The 20,685-nt window shown below is 41.8% G+C and overlaps 2 protein-coding genes across 2 annotated transcripts in view; one reads left to right on the top strand and one right to left on the bottom strand.

Moving 5' to 3' along the window:
• The window catches only part of LOC126051567 (centromere protein J-like), a 30,699-nt gene extending 23,968 nt beyond the window's left edge, over window positions 1-6,731 (top strand). Inside the window, 8 exon segments of the mRNA XM_049830962.1 lie at window positions 28-142; window positions 577-683; window positions 947-1,102; window positions 1,949-2,047; window positions 4,516-4,656; window positions 5,374-5,458; window positions 5,824-5,944; window positions 6,542-6,731. Of these exon segments, the coding sequence (XP_049686919.1) occupies window positions 28-142; window positions 577-683; window positions 947-1,102; window positions 1,949-2,047; window positions 4,516-4,656; window positions 5,374-5,458; window positions 5,824-5,944; window positions 6,542-6,731 (1,014 nt within the window).
• Window positions 6,732-10,353: 3,622 nt separating this feature from the next.
• Window positions 10,354-12,012, bottom strand: TTLL2 (tubulin tyrosine ligase like 2). The gene has a single exon (XM_049830969.1). The coding sequence runs from the start codon at window positions 12,010-12,012 to the stop codon at window positions 10,354-10,356; it is 1,659 nt and encodes a 552-aa protein (XP_049686926.1).
• Window positions 12,013-20,685: the final 8,673 nt, after the last annotated feature.

Raw genomic sequence — 20,685 nt, 5'->3', positions numbered from 1 at the left:
TGTCAGGGCCTCTCCATTTTGCTTCAGGTTGTACATCAACCCTCTCCTAGTGGGAGAAGAACAGGTGATAGGAAATCACCTGGAGTTCTCTCGCATCTGACTGGTGGTTTTAAGAAGCCTAACTCATCTTTCTATATAAAAGGTAAGATTTGTGGAAACTTTCTGCCTGGTTAGCGTGGCCTGCAAATGACTTGGAGACACTGGTCCCCAACTCTTGGCTCACAGGCAACGTGGTCACTAAAACTCTCCTATGATTCTTAGAAGAATTATGAAATTTATATTTTACAAGCAAGGGAGAGCAGATTGTGCTGTTGCCTGCTTACTTGCTGAGTTTGTTGTCCTGGAAGCCCAGAAGGTGGGAGAATGGATGTGGTCTGCACCTCACTTTGGTCCAGGACAAAGCACCTTTGGCGGGCTGGACAAGCTGTTAGGAAACATTATCAGTATAAGAAACAATGTGTTGCGAGAATCTGAGAGTTATCATCTTTAAAAAACCTTCTGAGATAGGTATGGAAACGTGATTCAGCAAATTTCATATGCCTTCAATGACCCCTTTTACTTTGCTTTTTCTTATAGGCAGATCTTTGCCCATTTCAGGTAGCTCAGAAGACATGCCTCTCTCACATAACCACAGCAACGACACTTGCAGCTTTGCACACTGCGGTAACAATGAAGAAACAGAGGTATTTTACCATGTATCTCTATAAAATAATTCATTGAGTCTGTGAACTTAGTTTTCATATACAGCACGCTAACTCCCATTCATCTGGGAACAATACTCTCCTAGCTTTATTTTCTTGCCTCTACTCATGATAAGTACACCCTTCAAAATGATATTGCAGTGGCTTACAAATAATATAGTAGATTTCTATACCAAGATATTCTTGCACAACAGTTGGACATTAAGAGATTTATGTTGCTAGTTAACATTTTAATTTTGGCTCAGGAAGAAGAGACTCTTAATCTTAAAAAGACAGAAAAATTGCTAGACCCTCAGAATAAAGTGGCTTTTGTGACCACACACAGGCGAAGTGGCATAGCTGCGTATGACAACAAACTATCTACAGGCAGTTCTCCTGCTTTTCTGGATGCTGAAGCAAAGGTTTGAGCAATTTATGATTCTGGCACTTATATGATCAGCAACTGTCTTCTTTCCATTTGTGAACTGAAGTAAAACACATCAAGAAAAAGAAAATCTTCCATTCCCATTTCCGACACTATGCAGCAGACACACAGCTTTAGGGATGGATCTGGCAACTTCAAGCACTGTGTTTACAGCTTTTTACTGAAGCGTATCATTGCCCTGCAGGGAGCAGTACTCCCTGTTCCTTTGGATCCCACAATTCAAAAGACACCGCATCTTCAAACTGTAATTGACATTAGTTAATAACTATTCTGGATGCTACGTGCCAGATGTCCATTAACCTAAGGCTCCTTTATGCTGCCAGACAGTGCAAAGAGCACTCATTGTAACGGTAAATGGGATGTGTAACATCCTGAATAGCCCTTAGTTACACAGTTAGCATTACCTACAGCTAAGAACCATGTAATTTGTTTTGGAAGAGTGGATCTAGCTAATATAGGTACCTTTCTTTGCAAATCAGTAACGCAATATTCAGAGAAGGTTTTGTTCTTTGTTCTTGTGTTTATTCTCTCCATTTCCTATAGTGTAGTTTCACCAGAATGCACTCTTGTCCCCTCATTTTTGGACCTTCTCTATCTTCTGCTTTGCAAACTGAAGCTAACTGGAGTTAATGTGCAACATTTCTAGTTATGACTAAAAGATCAAAATTCATTACAAATGCAAGGCAATACCAGAAATCAGGGTAGCTTTCCTTTGTGTGTGTGAAAGTAAATACAGTTTTTGCACAGTTGATTAAAATTAATGAAAATATTTGAAAAACATTTCTGTTTATATAGCACTGACTGTGATGTTTTCATAATATAGCCTCCAAAATCAATATTATCTAGAAGGTCAATGTTACATCAAGAAAGAAGAAAAAGTGAGGAAGAGGTGCAGGAAAAAATAGAGTATCGTGATGGAAAGGTGAGATAAAATAGGATGCAAAAATACTTGGACAATCACCAATAGGTCTGCAGTATAGATGGGAGTCACTGCTTCAAGTAGCCATAGACAATTATGTTTCCAATTAAGTGACTGTTCCTTAAAGGACAGCTGAAGTGTAAAGTTCACAGTATGAATGGTAGTAAATATGTATAGTTGATGGGCTGGAAATCAAGTAACCAAATGATTTTCCCACATGGATTTGCTGTATGACTTTCACCAAGTCCTTTGTGTTTCAGCTGCCACATTTGTGGGCTGGGAGGAATGATATGCTTACCATGAGAAATGAAAATGTGCCAGTGGGGTTAGTGATGGTGTTTTGTAGTGCAAGATTAAAGACCATTCTTTTCTTTTCCTGGGAAGTGAATCTAATGGCAGTGAGCTGTGCCAGCTGGACACCACTTGTGGGAGAAGTCTTTCATTACAGACAGCTGGCTACACCTGGAGTAGCATCAGGGGAATTGGGCTCCATGCAGCCTGTCCAGTTTGCTCAAGCCACCTGTCAAAATCCCCAGCTATTCCCAGCTGCATCCAGAGATTGCTTCCAGCTGCCCCTTGTCCTGAAGCCCATAGCTCAGCCTGGCAGCTGGTTTCACCCCTTTCCTGGAAGTCCCTGTCTTCCAGGAGGGGATGAGGAAGCAGTTCCTGCTGGCTTCCCACTGCGTCCCTGCACTCCTTGCCACAAAACTGGATAATTCTCTCCTGAGTGGCCATGTCACCCTCCCTGCACAGCACCTCAGGAATGACCTTGAAAGGCTGATTCTGTAGATGAGTCTAGGCGTTGGAAATTTGGTGCATTGCTCTTGGGAAAGGTTGTCAGCGAGGTGACCAAGTGAGCTGGTGCTAGTTTCACTGCTGACAGACAAGCACTCTTTCCAACGCTGTTGCTGCTCATCTAGGCCAGATCTGAACTCAGTCCCAGATGTCTCTTCAATTACACTGCTCCAAGCAGGCTTACCCTGTTAAAACATTCACTTGATACTGAGTTGTCAATTCTGGATAAGGTTTTTGGCTAGATAAAATTAAGACAGAAATTCAGTTGCTGTGTCTGTTCAGTTCTGGGCTTCTTTTCTCACCCTGCCAGTACAGGTGTTGATTAATGAAACCAGGAGCAGTCATAGAAATGGCTTTTGCAATATAATAGTTGTTCAGGGAATCCTGGTTTGAGATGCCAATTCTGTTATAGCTAATGCTGAGATGGGCTCTGTGAAAGCTTCTACCAACCACAATTCCCTCTTGTAGCAGTAGCAAATACAATATCTGTTGTTTTGATTCTCAAAAGAAAAATAATTGTGAAAAAAGATCACTCTTGACATTTTTACCACTGGATTTTAGTCATAAAATTGAGTGGTGGGCTGGACTTCCTTGTGCAACTAGAGAGAGACACTGATGCCTTTAGAAAGATATTAACTCTCATTTAACCTATGTGGACTTCTTGTAGCAATGCCTTTTGTGATAAGTAGGTGTAAGAATATCTTTCCATTACTAACTAGTAATGTTTAAATACAACCATTTCTAAAAACTAAAATCTTGTCCTCAGTAATAATAACAATGCCTGTTTGGGGAAATACTGCATTTCTCTTCCCCCGAGAATATTTATTCCTTTTTTTTTTTTGTTGTTGTTGTTGTTGTTGTTGTTGTTGGGAGGTGTTCCCTTTTTGTGGAGAGTCTGATAAAATTGGAACCATATGGCAGTCCTATAGTGCATCTTCTGGTCATAGTCTTCTTTGTACTTCACCAAATTAATTACGGGATTTGATATATGCTGAGCAGAACCAGCTGCCATAGTAATTCCAGAAAAATTGCTTAAACAGAGGCTATGCTAGGTACGAGTCATCTTTGACCAGTATAATTTTTGTAGAAGAGCACACTGATGACATTATTGCCCCCTCTTGTTAAGCAGCCTTGAGCAATTTTGCAGACCTCTGCATGCAGCCACATTTAATTCTGTAGTACTGACTGTCCATACAGGGTTATGTTACTTGGAATAAAATGGTTGTTACTGTATGTCAGCAGTCTGTGTTAATACATTGAGTTCAATCATTTTGGTTCACACAATCCAGAACCAGGGTCTCTTGAATGACCTGTGGAAGGTATATCAGCATGTATGAAATGAGTACAGACAGTAACTCACTGAAGCTGGTCAAGAAAAAACCTGAATGGCTTCCCTGTTGCCATAGGGCTGTGTGCCTTACCTCACTTAACAGAAAAACAAGGTGGGGGGGTAGGAACTTGGGCCCAGTGCTAGAAGTAAGTTCATTTTGTGAAAATTACTTTTGGCCTCTTTACACACAAACGAGGCAAAAATAATGTACCTGTGCTGCAGAGATAGCTTTTGAAATATAAAGCCATAGCATGACTTACTTCAGGATCCAGTTTGATTGGAAGGCAGTGCAATGTTACTCATTTCCTTTGACTTCATTTACATTAGATGCTTTATGTGTTTGAAGGTAGAAGAGGTGCTTACTGACGGACGTCGAATCATCACTTTCTGCAATGGTACTAAAAAAGAGATCAGTGCTGATAAAAAGATGACAACAATTAGCTTTTTCAATGGAGATGTAAAGAAGATCATGCCAGATCAGAGAGTGGTGTGTAACACTTTTTTTTCTTTAAGGAAAATAAAATGATTAAACGATTTTCCAACAAGGTCCTATCATTTATCTTGATCTATTGGTTCTGGCGGAAATTGATGAGGAAGGGTGTTGGTATAACAACCCTGAGCAGTGAAACTGCTTCATGTACAAGGACAAAAGTGGAAAGAGATGAAGGTAACAGTCAAAGAAGGAACAAATGCGTAGTTGGCCAAGCAGATGAAAGGAGACTGAAAGAAGGCAAAGGGCAGGGGCAGCCGTCTGAAGCAAGGACTGGTTTTTATACATTTGTAGGGTAGGTAGCACAGGGGATTCTTCCCTCTTGTCATTATGTAAATATAAATAGTTAATAATAATGTGAGCTAGAGTGAAAATAAATGAGGCCTTGGCAGCAATGGGACTATTTTAAATTAATAGTGCATGGATGGGAGCCAAAGCAAAAAGGTGGGAAGATGACTTTCATGTGTGCACTGTTCTCTTGTATGCTACAGAGATGAAAGTAGCATCATCTAGACACAGCCATGAGGGGAGGGGTGTGTGTGAATGAGAGGAAGGAACAGTAATGCAAACATAGCTACTTTTATGGATGGCAGATACAGAAAATGACCTTGAAATGACTTCTCTGAGATGGCTTATTTTTAAGCGTGTTGTTATGGTTGAATCTGCTTATGCAAATATTGTGAACATGCTGCAAACACTTCACTCTCCTTCCAGATTTATTATTATGCAGATGCACAGACAACGCACACTGCTTATCCAGATGGCCTGGAGGTGCTGCAGTTCCCTAATAATCAGATAGGTATGCAGGAGCTCATAAATGTGAACTGTATGTGCAGGAAGGTTTCTATTATGAAAGTGTTGTCTGATTCTGACTCCAGCAGATTGGGTATTTTCTTCTCATTTCACATTGTCTTTGCATTTCACTTTGAATACATTCCATCGCTTTACTGCTCAGTGTCCTCCTGCAAAGCAAAGATAATAATGGGATGAAAATGCCTCTCTTCTAATTTTGATTATCTGATTATTTGATTCTTTAATTTCTTTAGTAGTATGCTGGATATCATTTCTATCCTCACTACAATGTCCAAAAAAATCTGATCTAGCTCTGTGTAAAGCAACATGAAAGAAATTTTAGACAGACTTGTTACATCTTCTTTTCCACAGAAAAACGTTATCCTGATGGCACAAAAGAAATTGTGTTCCCAGATCACACAGTGAAATGCCTCTATAGTGATGGATTCAAGGAAACTTTTTTCCCAGATGGTACAGTAGTAAAAGTAGAAAAGTAAGTCTTCTGTTAATGACAGGAACCAGGCATTGGACACAGGTACAATGATACTGACATTTAAACCTGTGGTTGGATTCTGCATGGCTGGGAAATTTTCAGATGAAAGGAGAAAGGATTTGTAAGATAACAAGGGTTTTGCTACAATGAGGCACTGCAGATTGTTCACTGCCACCTTGGGTGATAGGTGACCGTTTATCGCTGCAAAGTGACTGTGAAATATTCCTCATTTATTTCCATGGAACTTTACACTGGCCAGGTTTGCTAGGAGATCACCAGTTGTCTGTGTTAACAATGTGGGTACTGAAGGACTCAGGATGAGGACTCCTGAGCTCTATTCCTAGCTTTTTGTCTCCTTTTCTGATCTTGGGCAAGGCATTTCATGTATTATCTCTCTATTTCTCCATGTAAAATGAGGAAAAGCAACAATAGGGCTTTCTTACACATGATAGATGTGTAAGATATGATAACTTATGTGAGAAAGTTTCCAGTTGACATTATTTGCCACTTTCATCATGTCACATTAGACAGCTCAGTGAGATAGGTTAATAACAGACAGTGCCTTCTCATTGCTTCAGTCATTGCTATTTCTTTCAGGAATGGAGATAAAACAGTGGTATTCAGTAACGGCCAGAAGGAGATTCACACTGTGCAGTTCAAGAGGCGGGAGTACCCAGATGGCACCGTAAAAACCGTGTACTGCAATGGCAGACAGGAAACCAAATACTCCACTGGGCGAGTTCGAATCAAAGATGAGGAGGGTAGTATCAGCCTAGATAAGAAGTGATTCCTCCCCTCAAAGGGCTGTACTGTGCGTAAGTAGCTCAACCCATTTTCTTGGAAGGTCAGAACTGTTAGGAAGATTTAAGCCTTGTGAAAATGAATGGATGGATCTGTAGTGCTGAGCTTCATGTTGGCTCAGTGACTGGTGCTTAGTTTCGAATAACCTTACCCAAATGAAATGTCTCTTGAGTGAGACTTGAAGGAGATGCAGTCATGCTCTCCTTGTGTATGTAACATTAAAATAAATGCCCATTGTATTTCTCATCAAAGCGTTCATTTCAGGATACTGATCACACTTTCCCTTGTTTTACTGCTAGTTAATTACAAAAGTAACTACAGTTAAGGAGCATGGCATAAGAACCTCAAATTTACAAAGCTTTTTGAATTTCACTTCACTGCTCCCTCATGCTGACTAAAACAAATCTATGTGGCGGGTTTTTTTTCTCAGTTAACCATCAGGAAAAATGTGGAAGCGATTAATGTTTTCAGTTTCATTGGGTTCTTTAGAGCAGAAGATCCCAGTGTGTATCAGGTCTTATCATGAGCTGTGCGTTAGACCAAAACCTGAGCAGGAGCTGAGTGAACAGCTCTGGATGCCCCTTCCAACCTAAATTATTCAATAATTATATGGTCATAATCTAAGAACTCTGTCTGGTGCGTTTGAAGACAAAATGTAATGTTTATTCCATCCTGGTCATTATTCCAGATGAAACAGCCCTTTCTTCTTTCTCCAGCAGTCTTTCCTCAGACCTCCTCTGTGTTGCTTTGTTTTTGAATTAACCTCTCCCACTACTGCCTTTATTCTTCCAGTAGTGCAGAAATATTTCTGGTCAGTGAATCTCTCCAGCTTTAAGGCTCTTTGGATGGCACTTGATACCCAGGGGGATTTATCATTTATCAGATGCTGCTTTCAACTGCCTTCCCTGTAGACTGCCTGTCCATCATCTGTCTTGAATTTTTCCAAAGCACTGAAGCATTTCCCCTGTAGAGCTCAGCTCATTACCTGCCCATTGACTGAGAAGACCAATTATCTCCTTATGCCCTTCAAATTCCTATAGCAACAAACACACTTTCATAGCATGCTGCTTTAGCCTTTTCTCACACCTAAGTGCAAAACAATGGCAAGATTATGGAATTGCTCTTTCTTCTCTTCAGTTTCCAGTGGGTCAGTCTATCGACAAATCACCATTCAAATTACAGAGCATCCTTGGAAGAAATAGATTGAATAAAGCAAGAAGTGTTGCTAATATCGATCATACACATGCTTCAGTTTATGAATTTAATTATGATGCTGTGAACATCTATGCAGTTTGATGTCGGCTCGTGTGATAATAAAATTGCATTGTTTTTCCTTTACTATTGTATAACAAATGAACAATTTATAATCCTGTGCTTTTCACTACTGAAATATTTGATATATTTTATGTGTTTTGTAAAAGGAAACTAATTAAAAGAAAACCAAGATATCATTCTTTTCCATATATTTCATTAAGAATTTCAGTTCAGTGCTGCCTTATGCTGACCAAAATGAACCTATGTTGATTTTTTTCCTCAATTAAGCATCATGAAAAAAAGTGGATGTGATTAATATTTTCAATTTGGCTGGGAAACTAGATGTGATACTCATGTTTTCTAAAGGACCACTGTTTTTATTCCCAGGAATTCCTTTTAACAAAAGGTCCCTGTTCTCCAGTAAATATGCTGACGTTCTCTTTGTTTCCATAGTAATACAGAAAACAGGCTTTGTTTGCAGCTTTTAGCTTTAAATGGCTGTTTGCCATTCAATAACCTGTGTATATAATCCCTTCTAAATTAAATAAGGAACAAATTTGTATGCTGCTTGTTCCTTGCTTCATTAAGCACTCTCGACTGTACTTGCAGGAAGCATTTTGATTCTGGAATAATTTGGCCTATGGTCCTGCACAGGTGTAACACACAGGGGATATGTGCTAGTCAGCCTCTAAAACTATGCGTGCAGCGATGCATGTGTGCAAACACCTTGCTGATGTATGCATTCACCTTGCTGATGCACGCTTTCACCTTGTTAGCACCTGCTTACAGGCAGGTTTTAATGATACCTAAGTATGAGCCTGGTTCTACTTTCTGGCAAATCAACAGCAAACCTTCCATTGGTGAAATCAAAGGGTGAGACTGCTGAGGATTTCACAGTACTTTTGCCAACCCACGTCTGGCTACTGTCTTTACCAAAACATGTTTTTCAAGTGATATTTTATAGTAGAACAGCAAAGAGATTATTGAAATAAGGGGCACAAATTTGGTTTGAAAAGGAGACAGAAGAACACCTACATAAATGACAAGCTCTGTCAGGTATGCTATAACTGGGAGTCCTTCACAGACCACTTATGACACATGCCATATTATTTTTCACAGCTGATTCTCACACCCCATCTCCTCCATCTTGCACTTGCATTAGTTAACGAGAAGCACTAATGGCTCTACCAGCTATAGTTCACAGTTGTAGGAACACAAATAATCCAAATTGAGTGTGACTGCATATGTACTTAAACTGTAGCAATACACATACCTACTTTACTATGTTTTTTGTCCTAGAGGGTTTATAGTGAGCAAATTTTTATGAGTCCTGCAGGGAGATGGAACACAGTTGGGAAACCCTACTTCTCGTCTTTCCACAGGTTTTCTGGCATTAGCGGAAGCATGCTGCAGCCAGTATTTGGCCTCAATTTTGATCCAAATTTAGAATACGCTGTGACTTCTGAACAGAGTTACTTCCATTCAGACAGTTGGGGGCAGCAAAGATATACAAGGAAAGGGCAGTATTTTGACCATCATCTCAAATGCCTCAGTTCAGAGTTAGTATTTTTCCATGCACAGCTGATTGCCAGTTGTATTGCAAGCAAAACAAAGCTGCCTAACTACTGGACCCATCAGGTGGCTAATGTGAGAGAGAGGTTTGATCCAGTCTTCTGAATGTGATATCTGCAGTTTATATTCTGCTCTCTGATAATAAATTTCTCTGTTACCTTGGGAAACCTAATTATTTCTTTATTAAGAGTTTATCTGAAACAAAACACTGGAGCAGTATATAGATTTTTTAAAATTACTTCCCATAAGAATTTCTACAGAAACCTACTGGTCATAAAATGAAAGTTACTTCATACTGTTGTTTCATACAATGCAAAATTAATTTCCAGAAATGAATGTCGGGAAGCTCACTGGATTCTTTGAAAACACAATAGTTTTGCGTCTTTCATATTTGTAAACTGCACTTTTGTAAACTGAGTGCATGTTAATGGTCCCTGGTGTAATGTGACCAGTTTTTCAACTCATAAAGCCCCCTTAGTTAGGAAAAGAAAAGAAGCAAAGATTGCTGAGAAAAATAATTTTAAAAGACTGCCATTTCTGAAGATGTTTTGAGAAATCCAATTCTCCATTTTTATTCTGGGCTTACCTTAATATTGCAAGAATTACTTTAAAAAATTAGTACTTTAATTTTAAAGAATAACCTCTCATGGTAATTGCTAACTTACAATTTTAAAATTGTGTATTGTTTGAGATATCTTTCTAATACAATTTCAGGGTACATCTACCTCCTTCCAGCTAAAGTTGTCATTTATGATATGTCTATATAACCTAACATCATAAAGTTACACAGAAGTTAAATAGCCTACCCTTTTCTTTGTGTTCTGCTGTTTTGACGGTAACCGTTTGCTCACTAATTTGTTTATTTCCTTTATGATGCTCTTTGTATCTGTCCCACCCCTGCAAGCTTGAAGTGCAGCTTCATTGAAAGGAAAAATAAGGACGAAATCTCCTACGCGGGGGATAGGCCTCTGGTCTTTATCAGAGAGGAAATAGGGGCGTGTGGTTGACTTGTAGTTGCAGAAATCAGGTGTAGGTAACCAGCGACTGAGTTGGGCAGACTTGTGCGGAGAATACCTAGCTCCTTGGAGTTGTTTATTTTTAGCTTCAGCTTTTGCTTGGGAAGGTATTTTTGGCATATTCATCCTTTCCCGCAGCTGGGAGGTCAGTGTTTTTCTTGGATGTGCTCTGGCAGTTTTCTTGGTCAGGGCAGCCACCTTACGAATCGATCCTCTTGCAGCCTGCAGGGCAGGTTGTACAAAAGAAGCAGAAGTACATTTAGCCACTTTTTGGCAAATGAGTACGCCAGGAGTCTCCTCGGTGGCACTCTCACCAGCTGTGCTCCAGGGCACCCGCCTTCTGCCAGCCTTTATCCCGGCCACTTGGTTTTGCCTCAAAGTATCAGTCTGCTTGTAGTTCAGCAGTTCAACAATATCGTGAAGAAGTTTTCTTTTCACAGTGTCATCAATGGAACAGTCTAAACATAAGGCTGGATTGTAGTTGACTTCTAAAAGCCACGGCTTGAATTTGTCATCAATCAGGATGTCAAAGCCAAAGAGCTCAAAGCAATTGGAAGCCACTGGTAAGGGGGTTACTGCAAGCAGGGTGAGAATCACTATGTTATTGATCTTCTGCCAGAGGACCATGTCATCAACCCCAGATATTCGAAGGTAAGAACGAAATTTGCTGAATGTCCATTTGCAGCCACAGCCAATCCCTTCTTTATATTTTTTATATGAAGCTCCGTATTTGTTGATGCTGGTGTTTGTTAGGTGTGCGTAGACATTGTCCAGAGAACCAAGGTCAAACTTTTCAGTGGCAAACCTCACCAGTCCTTCTTTGTAAGTGTAAATGGTGAGGGGACAAAAACTGGTGACACACACGTAAAGGCGCAGATCCATTTTATACCCTGAAATGAGCAAGGGGTTGCTAATGTACTTCTGCACAATGACTGTACAGTCATATACTAAGTCTTTAATGTCTTGGAAAATGAGTATGCCCCTTCCACAGGAGAGATCCACAGGCTTGCAAATCCAGTAGCTAGGTCTTCTGCCTACTGACTGTCTCTCCTTGCTGTATTCTGCTATAAATTTGACATAGTCATTGGGCATGATGAATGCCACTGGACTAAATTCATACAGACCTGATCCATATGCTCCTTTCATACGTTTCAGATGCCTTGCCAAGTAGTCTTTTCTGGTGATCCGGACAGCTTCTGGGTAGTGATTGAGTCTCTGCCATGGTTTAATGCTGTGGTGGTCTGTCATGCGGAAAGGTGAGTTCCGCCAGTACAGGTTCCAGTCTGCATCATCTTGCTCCTTTTTGTCAAATTCAGTCCAGCCGCGTTCCAGTAAAACCTCACGGACTATTGCGGGGACATTGTCATGGAGACGGAACACCAATGGCCTTAAGAGACCTCTTGTATCATAGTCATCTGCCATCATCTTACTAGCTGAAAGAAAACAGAATCACCAGGAAGGAAACAATGAAATTAATGCCACAGATTGTGCTAGCAGTCGTCACCTTCACTGTATTCTTAATGTCTGTCACTCTCAACATATTCTCAAAGCGTGTTGCCCCTGTGTGTTACTATGGTCCACAACTGAGAAGTCAAAGGCTATGTTTAAGCTGAAAGATATGTAGCAGGGCATCGATCCCAATAGCTGTTAAGGCAGCACAAAGCACTGACTGCTGCAGTTATATGTCTCCACACTTTATTTACTTTTTCTTTGAGATAGCTTACTACAGCAGTAGTTGTCCCAAAGCTTTTGTAATTCTTGGATACTTAGACTTTTGGGGGTTTTTTGCAATGGCCTTCAGCTTAATGGCTGTTCCTTTGTCTAGTAAGACTTACTTTGCACTGCTGCTTTGCTGAGACATTCTGCTAACTTAGCATGTTGCTCTACTCTGAGCAAACTCTCTTAGTTAAGACTATAAAGCCTGATGCAAAACTGACAGTAGACAGCACGAAAATGCCTATTGATTCCAATGCTCTTTTCCTCCTGACATATGCTGATTTAACTCACCGATAATCTTCTGCTATTCCTCCTGTGAGCTCCTCCCCAGTTCCTGAAAAGCAGGGCACATTCTTGTCTCATCACCTTCCTCTCAAGAAAATAATGTTCCATAGAAATGTATGTAGATTCTGAATGAAATACCATTTCCCACTACCTATAGTGGAAGTAGATGATGGCCCCCATCTATTTTTATGGGTAAGAAATACATTTTGAGTTCTTTTGGGCATAGCAATTCTCATATAAATAGTTCATGAACTGTGCTTTTCCTTCCCCAGCTAGTTCGATATATACAAGACTCAAACTAAAACACCTGTCTTACTGGCTGGTGATGTAGCAGACAAAAGTCCCATGGACCTGTAGATTTGAGAGTGTTGCTCTTTATCGCAGTTTTAAATTCCTGAAACCCTACAGAGCTGGTTAGACTCGTATTTGGAACAGAGAGCGTCTTGGATGACAGAAGTGCGTTCGTGCCGAGGACCATTCTGATGCAGCATTAACATACTGACCTGCACCTCCTCTCAGAAAGTAGCAAGAGGAAGAAATACAAAGTGGGCAGGACATACACTAGACAAGACTCCTTCACATCCTATTACCAGAGTGACATCCTTGCCCTTTCTTTTCAGGTTGAGAGGTTTTAGACTCCAGAATGAGTAGCCTCTGCCTTCCAAACAACTGCAGAAACCAAGGGAACGTGTCACACCTGGAAGTACTCAATGCAATGTGCAGCTGAGTTGGCCAAGGATGCTTTTTCTGTGGAAAAACTACAATTTGTTGAAATGGAAAGCTTTTTTCCAGAGAACAAAAGTAATATTTTGCCAGCTCTTTTATTTCATTTGAGTTTTCTTGTTTTAAAATTGTCAGAATATCTTATATTCATTTTTTTAAAAGACGGTTCAGAAACTTTTCTAAAATGCTAGTTTAGTATTAAAACTAGAAGCCCAAATGTGAAACGAAATGCTTTACCGTTATTAAAATGTAAATTAACATAATTAAAAAGTTTTCCAAGTCATAAACCAGCTTAAGAATCTCATTATTATATTTGAACTTGAAAAACAATTCAAAAATTCTTGCAGCATGAAAAAACATGTTTCCCTCTCCACTCTGACGTTTGAAGACTCCTTCGTATGATGTAGCTATGTCTTGGCTGTCCAATGCCCTCTGCTGCTGCTGCTAACAGGCTCTGAGGGGTAACCACAAAGCAGTCACAGAGCTCTTCTGCAAGCAGTGTTGTAGAGTCTGTAACAAGTGTGTTACAATTCAGAGAGCAAAACCAGGAGAGTCTCAATGGGGGCTTGATGGGAGGAAGGTTTTAGAGAAGGGTCCAGGAGGTATTTCAGGGATGCTGGCAAGCAGGGCAGTGGTGTTAGAAGAATATGGCTACTTTATGATAGGACTGTAGTGTGTAGGTTAAAAATAACCATGGACGATCTTATATCCTGTAGTAAGGGAATGATTGTCTAAAAACGAAGGTATCTGAAGCAAGGTTTGGTCCAGGATGTGAGGAATGAGACTCCTATTGGAAAGGGACTTTAGGCCTCATTAATGGCCTGAGATTGTGGCCAAAATTTGAATTGTTGTATATGATGACTTTCTGTATTCCAAAGTAATATATAATTCTCTATTCCAATGGTAATATGTATATCAATATATTTAGTGATATTTTACAGTCAGACTTGCTGTACCCTTCCATTTTAGGTTTAAGCTAGTGTTGGAAGGAAACAAGATGTAAACTGCACTGGGATTATTTCTCTGAATCCCCTTAGAGATCAGAGATTCCCTCCCTGTACAGACTGCAGTTGAATTCTCCTTAGTGAGAGCTTTTCTTGGGTGAGGGGTTTATAGGGGACAGGAGAGAAACATGGTAAGTAGGTACTGAAGTGCCGTCATGAGGTAATAGGACTTACATAAAATACCATGAAGGGGAAAGTAGTCTTGCTGTGTCTCTTGCAGTCAGTGCTTCTTTTCAGACCCCAGGAAGGTGGGGGCTTGATGCTGAGCTTGCACACAAACCTGATGTGGTGGTCCCAGGAAATATTTGTTATCTTTGCTTCCACTTTCTTTCCTGGGAGTTCTTTTTCCCATCTGCTTATTAAACAGCACTATGTCACATGCTAAAAAAAACTCAAACAAACAACTATACAAAACTAAACAAGTTTTATAGTAGCTGGTTCAAATCCTCGGGCAAAGATTATAAAATTAAGAAAAAAATGATGTAATTGAAAGTAGCCATGCTAAGCATTTGGATGAGTTAACTTACAGACTGCAGTTAGCTTTGTCTTGCTCAACATTGCTACTAGCAGTGTTTCAGTGAAAGGCACTGTTGTATGTGAATCCAGCGCGTGGTAAACTGTGCCATCACGGTCTCCACTAGGTAATCATAAATTAAGCTGTTAGTAATGTCTGAACAATGAAGCCTTCTTTGGTGGTTTGTTCACGTCAGCTTGTATTAATGGAACATCTTTTATACCTCTGGCATTCAGGGAATAGTTTACAGGAAATTGGCTCACCAAGCCTAGACATAACAAACGTCAGCTTTCAATTCCCTGGTAATTAAGTACAAAGAAAATAAAATATTTTAACTAACAAAGAACACCTACCTGCTTTTAAAGAAGTCATATCACATATAAACAGAAGCTCTTGAAGTGCAGCTATGAAACAGTAACTCTAGGATTAGGCATTGGTCTAAATGAATGAACACAAATTTCACTCACTTTACTCCGTTGTCATGGTTTAACCCCAGCCAGCAACTAAGCACCATGCAGCTGCCTACTCCCCCTGCCTCCCCCCCGAGTGGGATGGGGGAGAGAGTCGGGGGAAAAAAGTAAAACTCGTGGATTGTGATAAGAACAGTTTAATAGAACAGGAAATAAGAAACTTATAATGATAATAATAACAATAATAAAATGACAATAATAATAGGATTGGAATATACAAGTGATGCCCAATGCAATTGCTCACCACTCGCTGACTGATGCCCAGTTAGTACCCAAGCAGTGATTCCCCCAGCCCCACTCCCCCCAGTTTATATACTGGGCGTGACGTCACATGGTATGGAATATCTCTTTGGCCAGTTTGGGTCAGCTGTCCTGGCTGTGTCCCCTCCCAACTCCTTGTGCCCCTCCAGCCTTCTTGCTGGCTGGGCATGAAAAGCTGAAAAAATCCTTGAGTTAGTCTAAACACTACTTAGCAACAACTGAAAGCAACAGTGTGTTACCAACATTCTTCTCATACTGAACCCAAAACACAGCACTATACCAGCTACTAGGAAGAAAATTAACCCTATCCCAGCCGAAACCAGGACATCAGTATAAATGTGTGCCCAGATGAACGCCCATCTCTTCATTAGCCTGCATTCCCAGAGGGCTCTACGTGCAGCCCATTCCTTAATAGCTTGGAAACCCACCTGCGTGTTTACAGATGTTATTCCACGTCTGCAAAAACTGCTACAGCTGTCTCCCACCACGACCGATTTTAACACCTACCTTCCGCCGTTGCCGACCAGCATCCAGAAGCAGAGACCTTCGCCCCGAGGAGAGCAGGATGCCGTCCTCGATGCCACGGCGGCAGACCCCGCGCCGGTGTGCCGGGGGAAGCGCTCACATGAGCTCGGGCTTCATGCTGGCCGTGGCCGCTTCCAGTTGCTCAGTTTTACACCTGTGAGAGGAAATAACGATCCTTAACGGATAGGCATTACATGTGCATGTCTGCTGAGTTAATGCGGAATGCCTCTCTGTAATTAAACTCAGCGGACTGACTGGCGGTCTTACCTACTGTCTTTGAGCCCTCAGGTTCACAGATCATAACATGGGTCTGGCAGCTGCCCGCCTTGGGATTTACTTTCAGAAATAACCATTTTAATTACTTCTTGAGGTGGTGGTTCCCCTCTGGTCCACCATCCAGGTTCTCCCTGTCTGTCCCAGGCTACACAGCTTCGTCCGGTGACTTTCGCAGGCGCCTGGCGTTGGGCTGCAGCAGGGGCAGAGGCCTGAAGGGCACTTTCTGTGAGGACACTGTGGTCTGTCAGCTGTGAGACGCTGCCACCACCATCAAACCAACCTCCCCAAAGGCACAGGCACCGGCACACATCCTGCTCGTGTTAGCAAAAGTATTAGTATTTAAAGCCGTGGTCACCGGGGCCTGGCTGAGCACCCCCCCCAGCCGCACATCGTACCCGGGCCCAGCCGGACCCTCCACTGCTGCCCCGGCTTCTCCCTCTCAGGGGTTGGGGCTGTTGGTTTTAACCTTTTGTAGCCTTTTTGCTGAGGGAAGATGCACCCCCGGGGCGCCCGGGAGGGGAGGCCTGCTCCGAAGGGCCATGCGCAGGCAGGGGCAGGCGTGGGTGTCCTGGGAGGTGAGGGTGCCACCGGAGGCCCGGCATGTCTCCCACCTCCTGTGCGTGCATCTGAGACCCTCCAGCTGCTTGGACCTTTGGCTCATGCGATAAGACGCCGTGATATTACGTGCCTCATGAAAGCAATCACTCGATGTGTCAATATTAATCACTTGAACCTGACTATCTTGCCTTGCAGATGAATGGCATGATCCACGGGCTCCCCAACACCTACGTCCTCAACAGAGATTGGTGTGTGACCCAGCCTCGGTCCCTGGGGTCTCTGGAAAAAATGGCTCAGCTGTCCTTTCTCAGGGCCTCTCCTCCTGTCTGGCATAGGTGGCCCCTCATTCGGTGTCCTCATTACCTGCATTGTCTCACGGTTCTCTTGCGTGAAGGTCTGGGTCTCCTTCTGTACTTCTAGGGACCCGCAGTTTGGGACTGAAGGTATCAGGGAACAGACCTACGCTGCTCGCTGCCTGCTAGACTGAAGCAGGGCTCGTGGAGTCATCCTTGGCCATGAAAGGGCAGAGGCCTCATGCCACAGCAACCTCAACCATCATTTTGTTTCTTGCATTTCAGTGAAGAGGTGTCCCTAGCTGAACTTGCGCCTGAAGTTTTTTTTATATGCTCTGCAGCAAAATCCCTATTGCCTTTATAGTAAAAAAACCCACATAAATTTTATAACTGTGTACTGTCCGTGCACAATGATGTCCTAAATAGCAATTTCCATTTAGATCATGTCCAAGACAGATGGGCATCTTTATCCTCACCCTGTCCCAGGAATAAGCATGTTCACTGCATCACCACGTGTAGCTGTGGCTTTCATTGTGAAGGTAGAGTTTTTCCTCACGCTAACTGTGGGATGGAAGAGTTGTTTTTCCCCTTATTTTACATTTGTGGAAATGACTATAATAAAGTTCTGTGACAAAATCAAGAGTGGAAAACAGCTCCCCAAACCACAGGCCCCAAGGTCCTGTCTCCCACGCTGACTGTGTGATACTGAGGTTGTCTCCAAGGTCAGAGCACCTTTTTCTTGCTCCTTGGTAGCTCCTCACCATTTCAGCTGGAATCTGTGGCCTGAGGAGCCGCTTGCTGGGATGCCATTGCCGAATTTTACTTTAGACAAATCCTGAGTATACAGAGTACAAAACAAGGAGGTGTGCTGGGTTGACCCTGGCCACTAACAAAGCACCCACCTAGTTGTAGTTGTTCACACATTCCCTCCACCAATGCGATGGGGGAGAGAATCAGAAAAGCCAAAGTGATAAAACTCCTGGGTTGAGATAAAGAGAGTTTAATAGGTGAAGCGAAACTGTGTGTGTGAGCAAAGCAAAATAAGGAATTAATTCACTACTTCCCATTGGGAGGCAGGTGTCCAGCCACTTCTTGGAGAGCAGGACCTCAGTGTGCATAGCAATTGCTTGGGAAGACAAATGCCATAGTGAGGAACATCCCCGCTTCTTCCTCCTTTCCCCAGAGCTTTTATTGCTGAGCATGGCATCATGTGGAATGGGATATCCCTTTGGTCAATCTGTCTCAGCTCTCCTGGTTGCGTCACCTCCCAATTTCTTGGGCACCTACTCACTGAAGGGACAGAGTGGGAAAAAGACAAAACCTGGATGCTGTGCAGGCACTGCTCAGTAATAGCCAAACCACTGGTGTGTTATCAACACTGTTTTAGTTACAAAAATCCATAACACAGCACCATATGGGCTGCTAGGAAGAAAATTAACTCCATCCCAGCCAGACCCAGTACAGGAGTAAAGAGAAAAACTTATCAAGCTGTATAGCCTCTGAGGGAGGGATCATCTTTTTTGTTCTGAGGTTGTATAGCATCTTGTGTAGAGAGATCCTGATTTCTGTGTGGGGCTGTTACAAATAAACAATAAATGATTACAATCACACAGATCAGATTTTCACTGATGTTGATCTCAAAAATCCTCTTTGCTTCACTTGCTATTGAACATTGCTGTGTAAAAGAGAATCAGAGGAGGTTTCGGAGATGTGTTTCACTGTCTGTTATTGAGATGAAATCAATTTTCTATATCGGATGGAAGCAGGGCAGGGTGAGAATCAGCAGCAGCCTAGCAAATCCATCTGTAATCTCTGGGCAGCTGTGAGGCTGTCAGGATTCTGCAGCCACAGTAGTTTTGCCATTTGTATTTCCAACAGAGATTAGCAGCATGCCTTTGAGCTGACAGGGCAAAGGCACAAAAGAAAGGTGGATCTGTGAGGAAGCCCACCTGTTGCCTTATTTTCTGAAGGTCGTAATGAACTCTACTTAATTGTATGACCTGGAAAAGAAGCTTATCATTTGAAAAGCCATGAATCAACACAGGTGAATTCTGGAGAGGAGTCCAGATGCTTGGGAACAAGAAATGTTAGAGAGATAGTAAAGTAGCTTGAAAGGTACTGTTATTTAAAAGCCCTAACAATTTGGGGATTTTTTCCACATAAATTGTATTATTGATTTCTATCATGTTGTCATGCCATATGGTGCCTCATCCTGCTGTTACGGTTAATAACTGAGAAGTAGTTTCAAATGTTAGCTTCATGGCATGCAGCAACTTAACTAGCCATGTAGTTTATTTCCAGGGGCAGCACTAATCTTGCAGATGAACAGCATTTGTCTTCTATTCCTTTTATGCTGCCTGCCTCACACAGAGGATCTGATCATAGTGTCATTACCAGTAATGATCATGATACCTGTACAGTGCTTTCTCATCAAGATGTAGGGACGCTGCCCAGTAACTTCACTGTAGCACTCCTCTCCTTGCAGTAAAACCACAAAAATCCAAATCTGGAAACATTATAGTATGGGTAAAACTAAACAGAAGTTGAAATGAGATGAGGGAAATCCTCACCTGAGCCACTGCTAGATGCATATAGGTCTCAAGGAGATATTACAGCATAGGCCCATCCTCCTTTTCTCCTTCTCACTCTATGACTTGCACTGTTACCTGTATCTGCTTCATGGCTTGGTTCCCCAAGTAACACGCCCTGGCCACTTATCTTGAAAACAGCTCTGTCCATGGATGGGAAAGTGGGGAAAGTTCATCATGACGGAAGTATTTGGTCATGTGGAAGGCACCTCTTTTGGGGGAAAGCTGCTGTAAGTGGTGACGGAAGAATTAGAGACAGGAAAACCAAAAGCGAAAGAGTGCTGGGATAGAGGGATGACATGGGCAGTTGTCTGCTGACCTAAGACAAGTTGGTGGACTCAGTGGTTAGTGGATTTTGTGGTGTTCAGATAGGAACTGTAGCTATAGCCAGTTTATAACCTGATGTTTTTTACGGCAAGTGTTAAAGAATGCAGGGTAAGAACAATGTAAATCTTCATAATTAGTGGTTCCATGAAATGATGTGTTGTCCACCATCAGCTGAGCAACCACAGTTGCTGTCATCTTCTTATTTCACATGTGGGCTTTTCAGATTTGATTGTAAAACTGTGTTACTAAGTCTGATCCACAGATACAAAAATGTGAGGATTTTAAGAGTCTTGTTTACATTTATTAAGACTTTATTAATTACAGAAAAAAGAAAACATTGAGTTGGTCATCCGTATGAAGGGTGAAGTCAGATAATCTTCCCTTATAAAGCTGATGTGTCAAAAGAGATTTTTACTCCTAAGACAGTTGCATTATAGTGGCCTTGAAATCTGTCCCTTTACCATCTTTTTGGAGACAGTACACATTGGAACACCCTTGGAGACATGCCTGTAGGTGCCAGCCAGTTTGCTTTGCCTCCATTGCTCTGACCCTGTTGGA

This window comes from Accipiter gentilis, chromosome 28 (assembly GCF_929443795.1).
Source record: "Accipiter gentilis chromosome 28, bAccGen1.1, whole genome shotgun sequence".
NCBI lineage: Eukaryota > Metazoa > Chordata > Aves > Accipitriformes > Accipitridae > Astur > Astur gentilis.
The sequence above is the reverse complement of the archived record's forward strand: the minus strand, read 5'-3'. Positions and strand labels throughout refer to the sequence as shown.

What these genes read in the sequence shown, in the direction of transcription:
- TTLL2 (XM_049830969.1), bottom strand. Translation starts at nt 12,012, where the DNA reads ATGATGGCAGATGACTATGATACAAGAGGTCTCTTAAGGCCATTGGTG.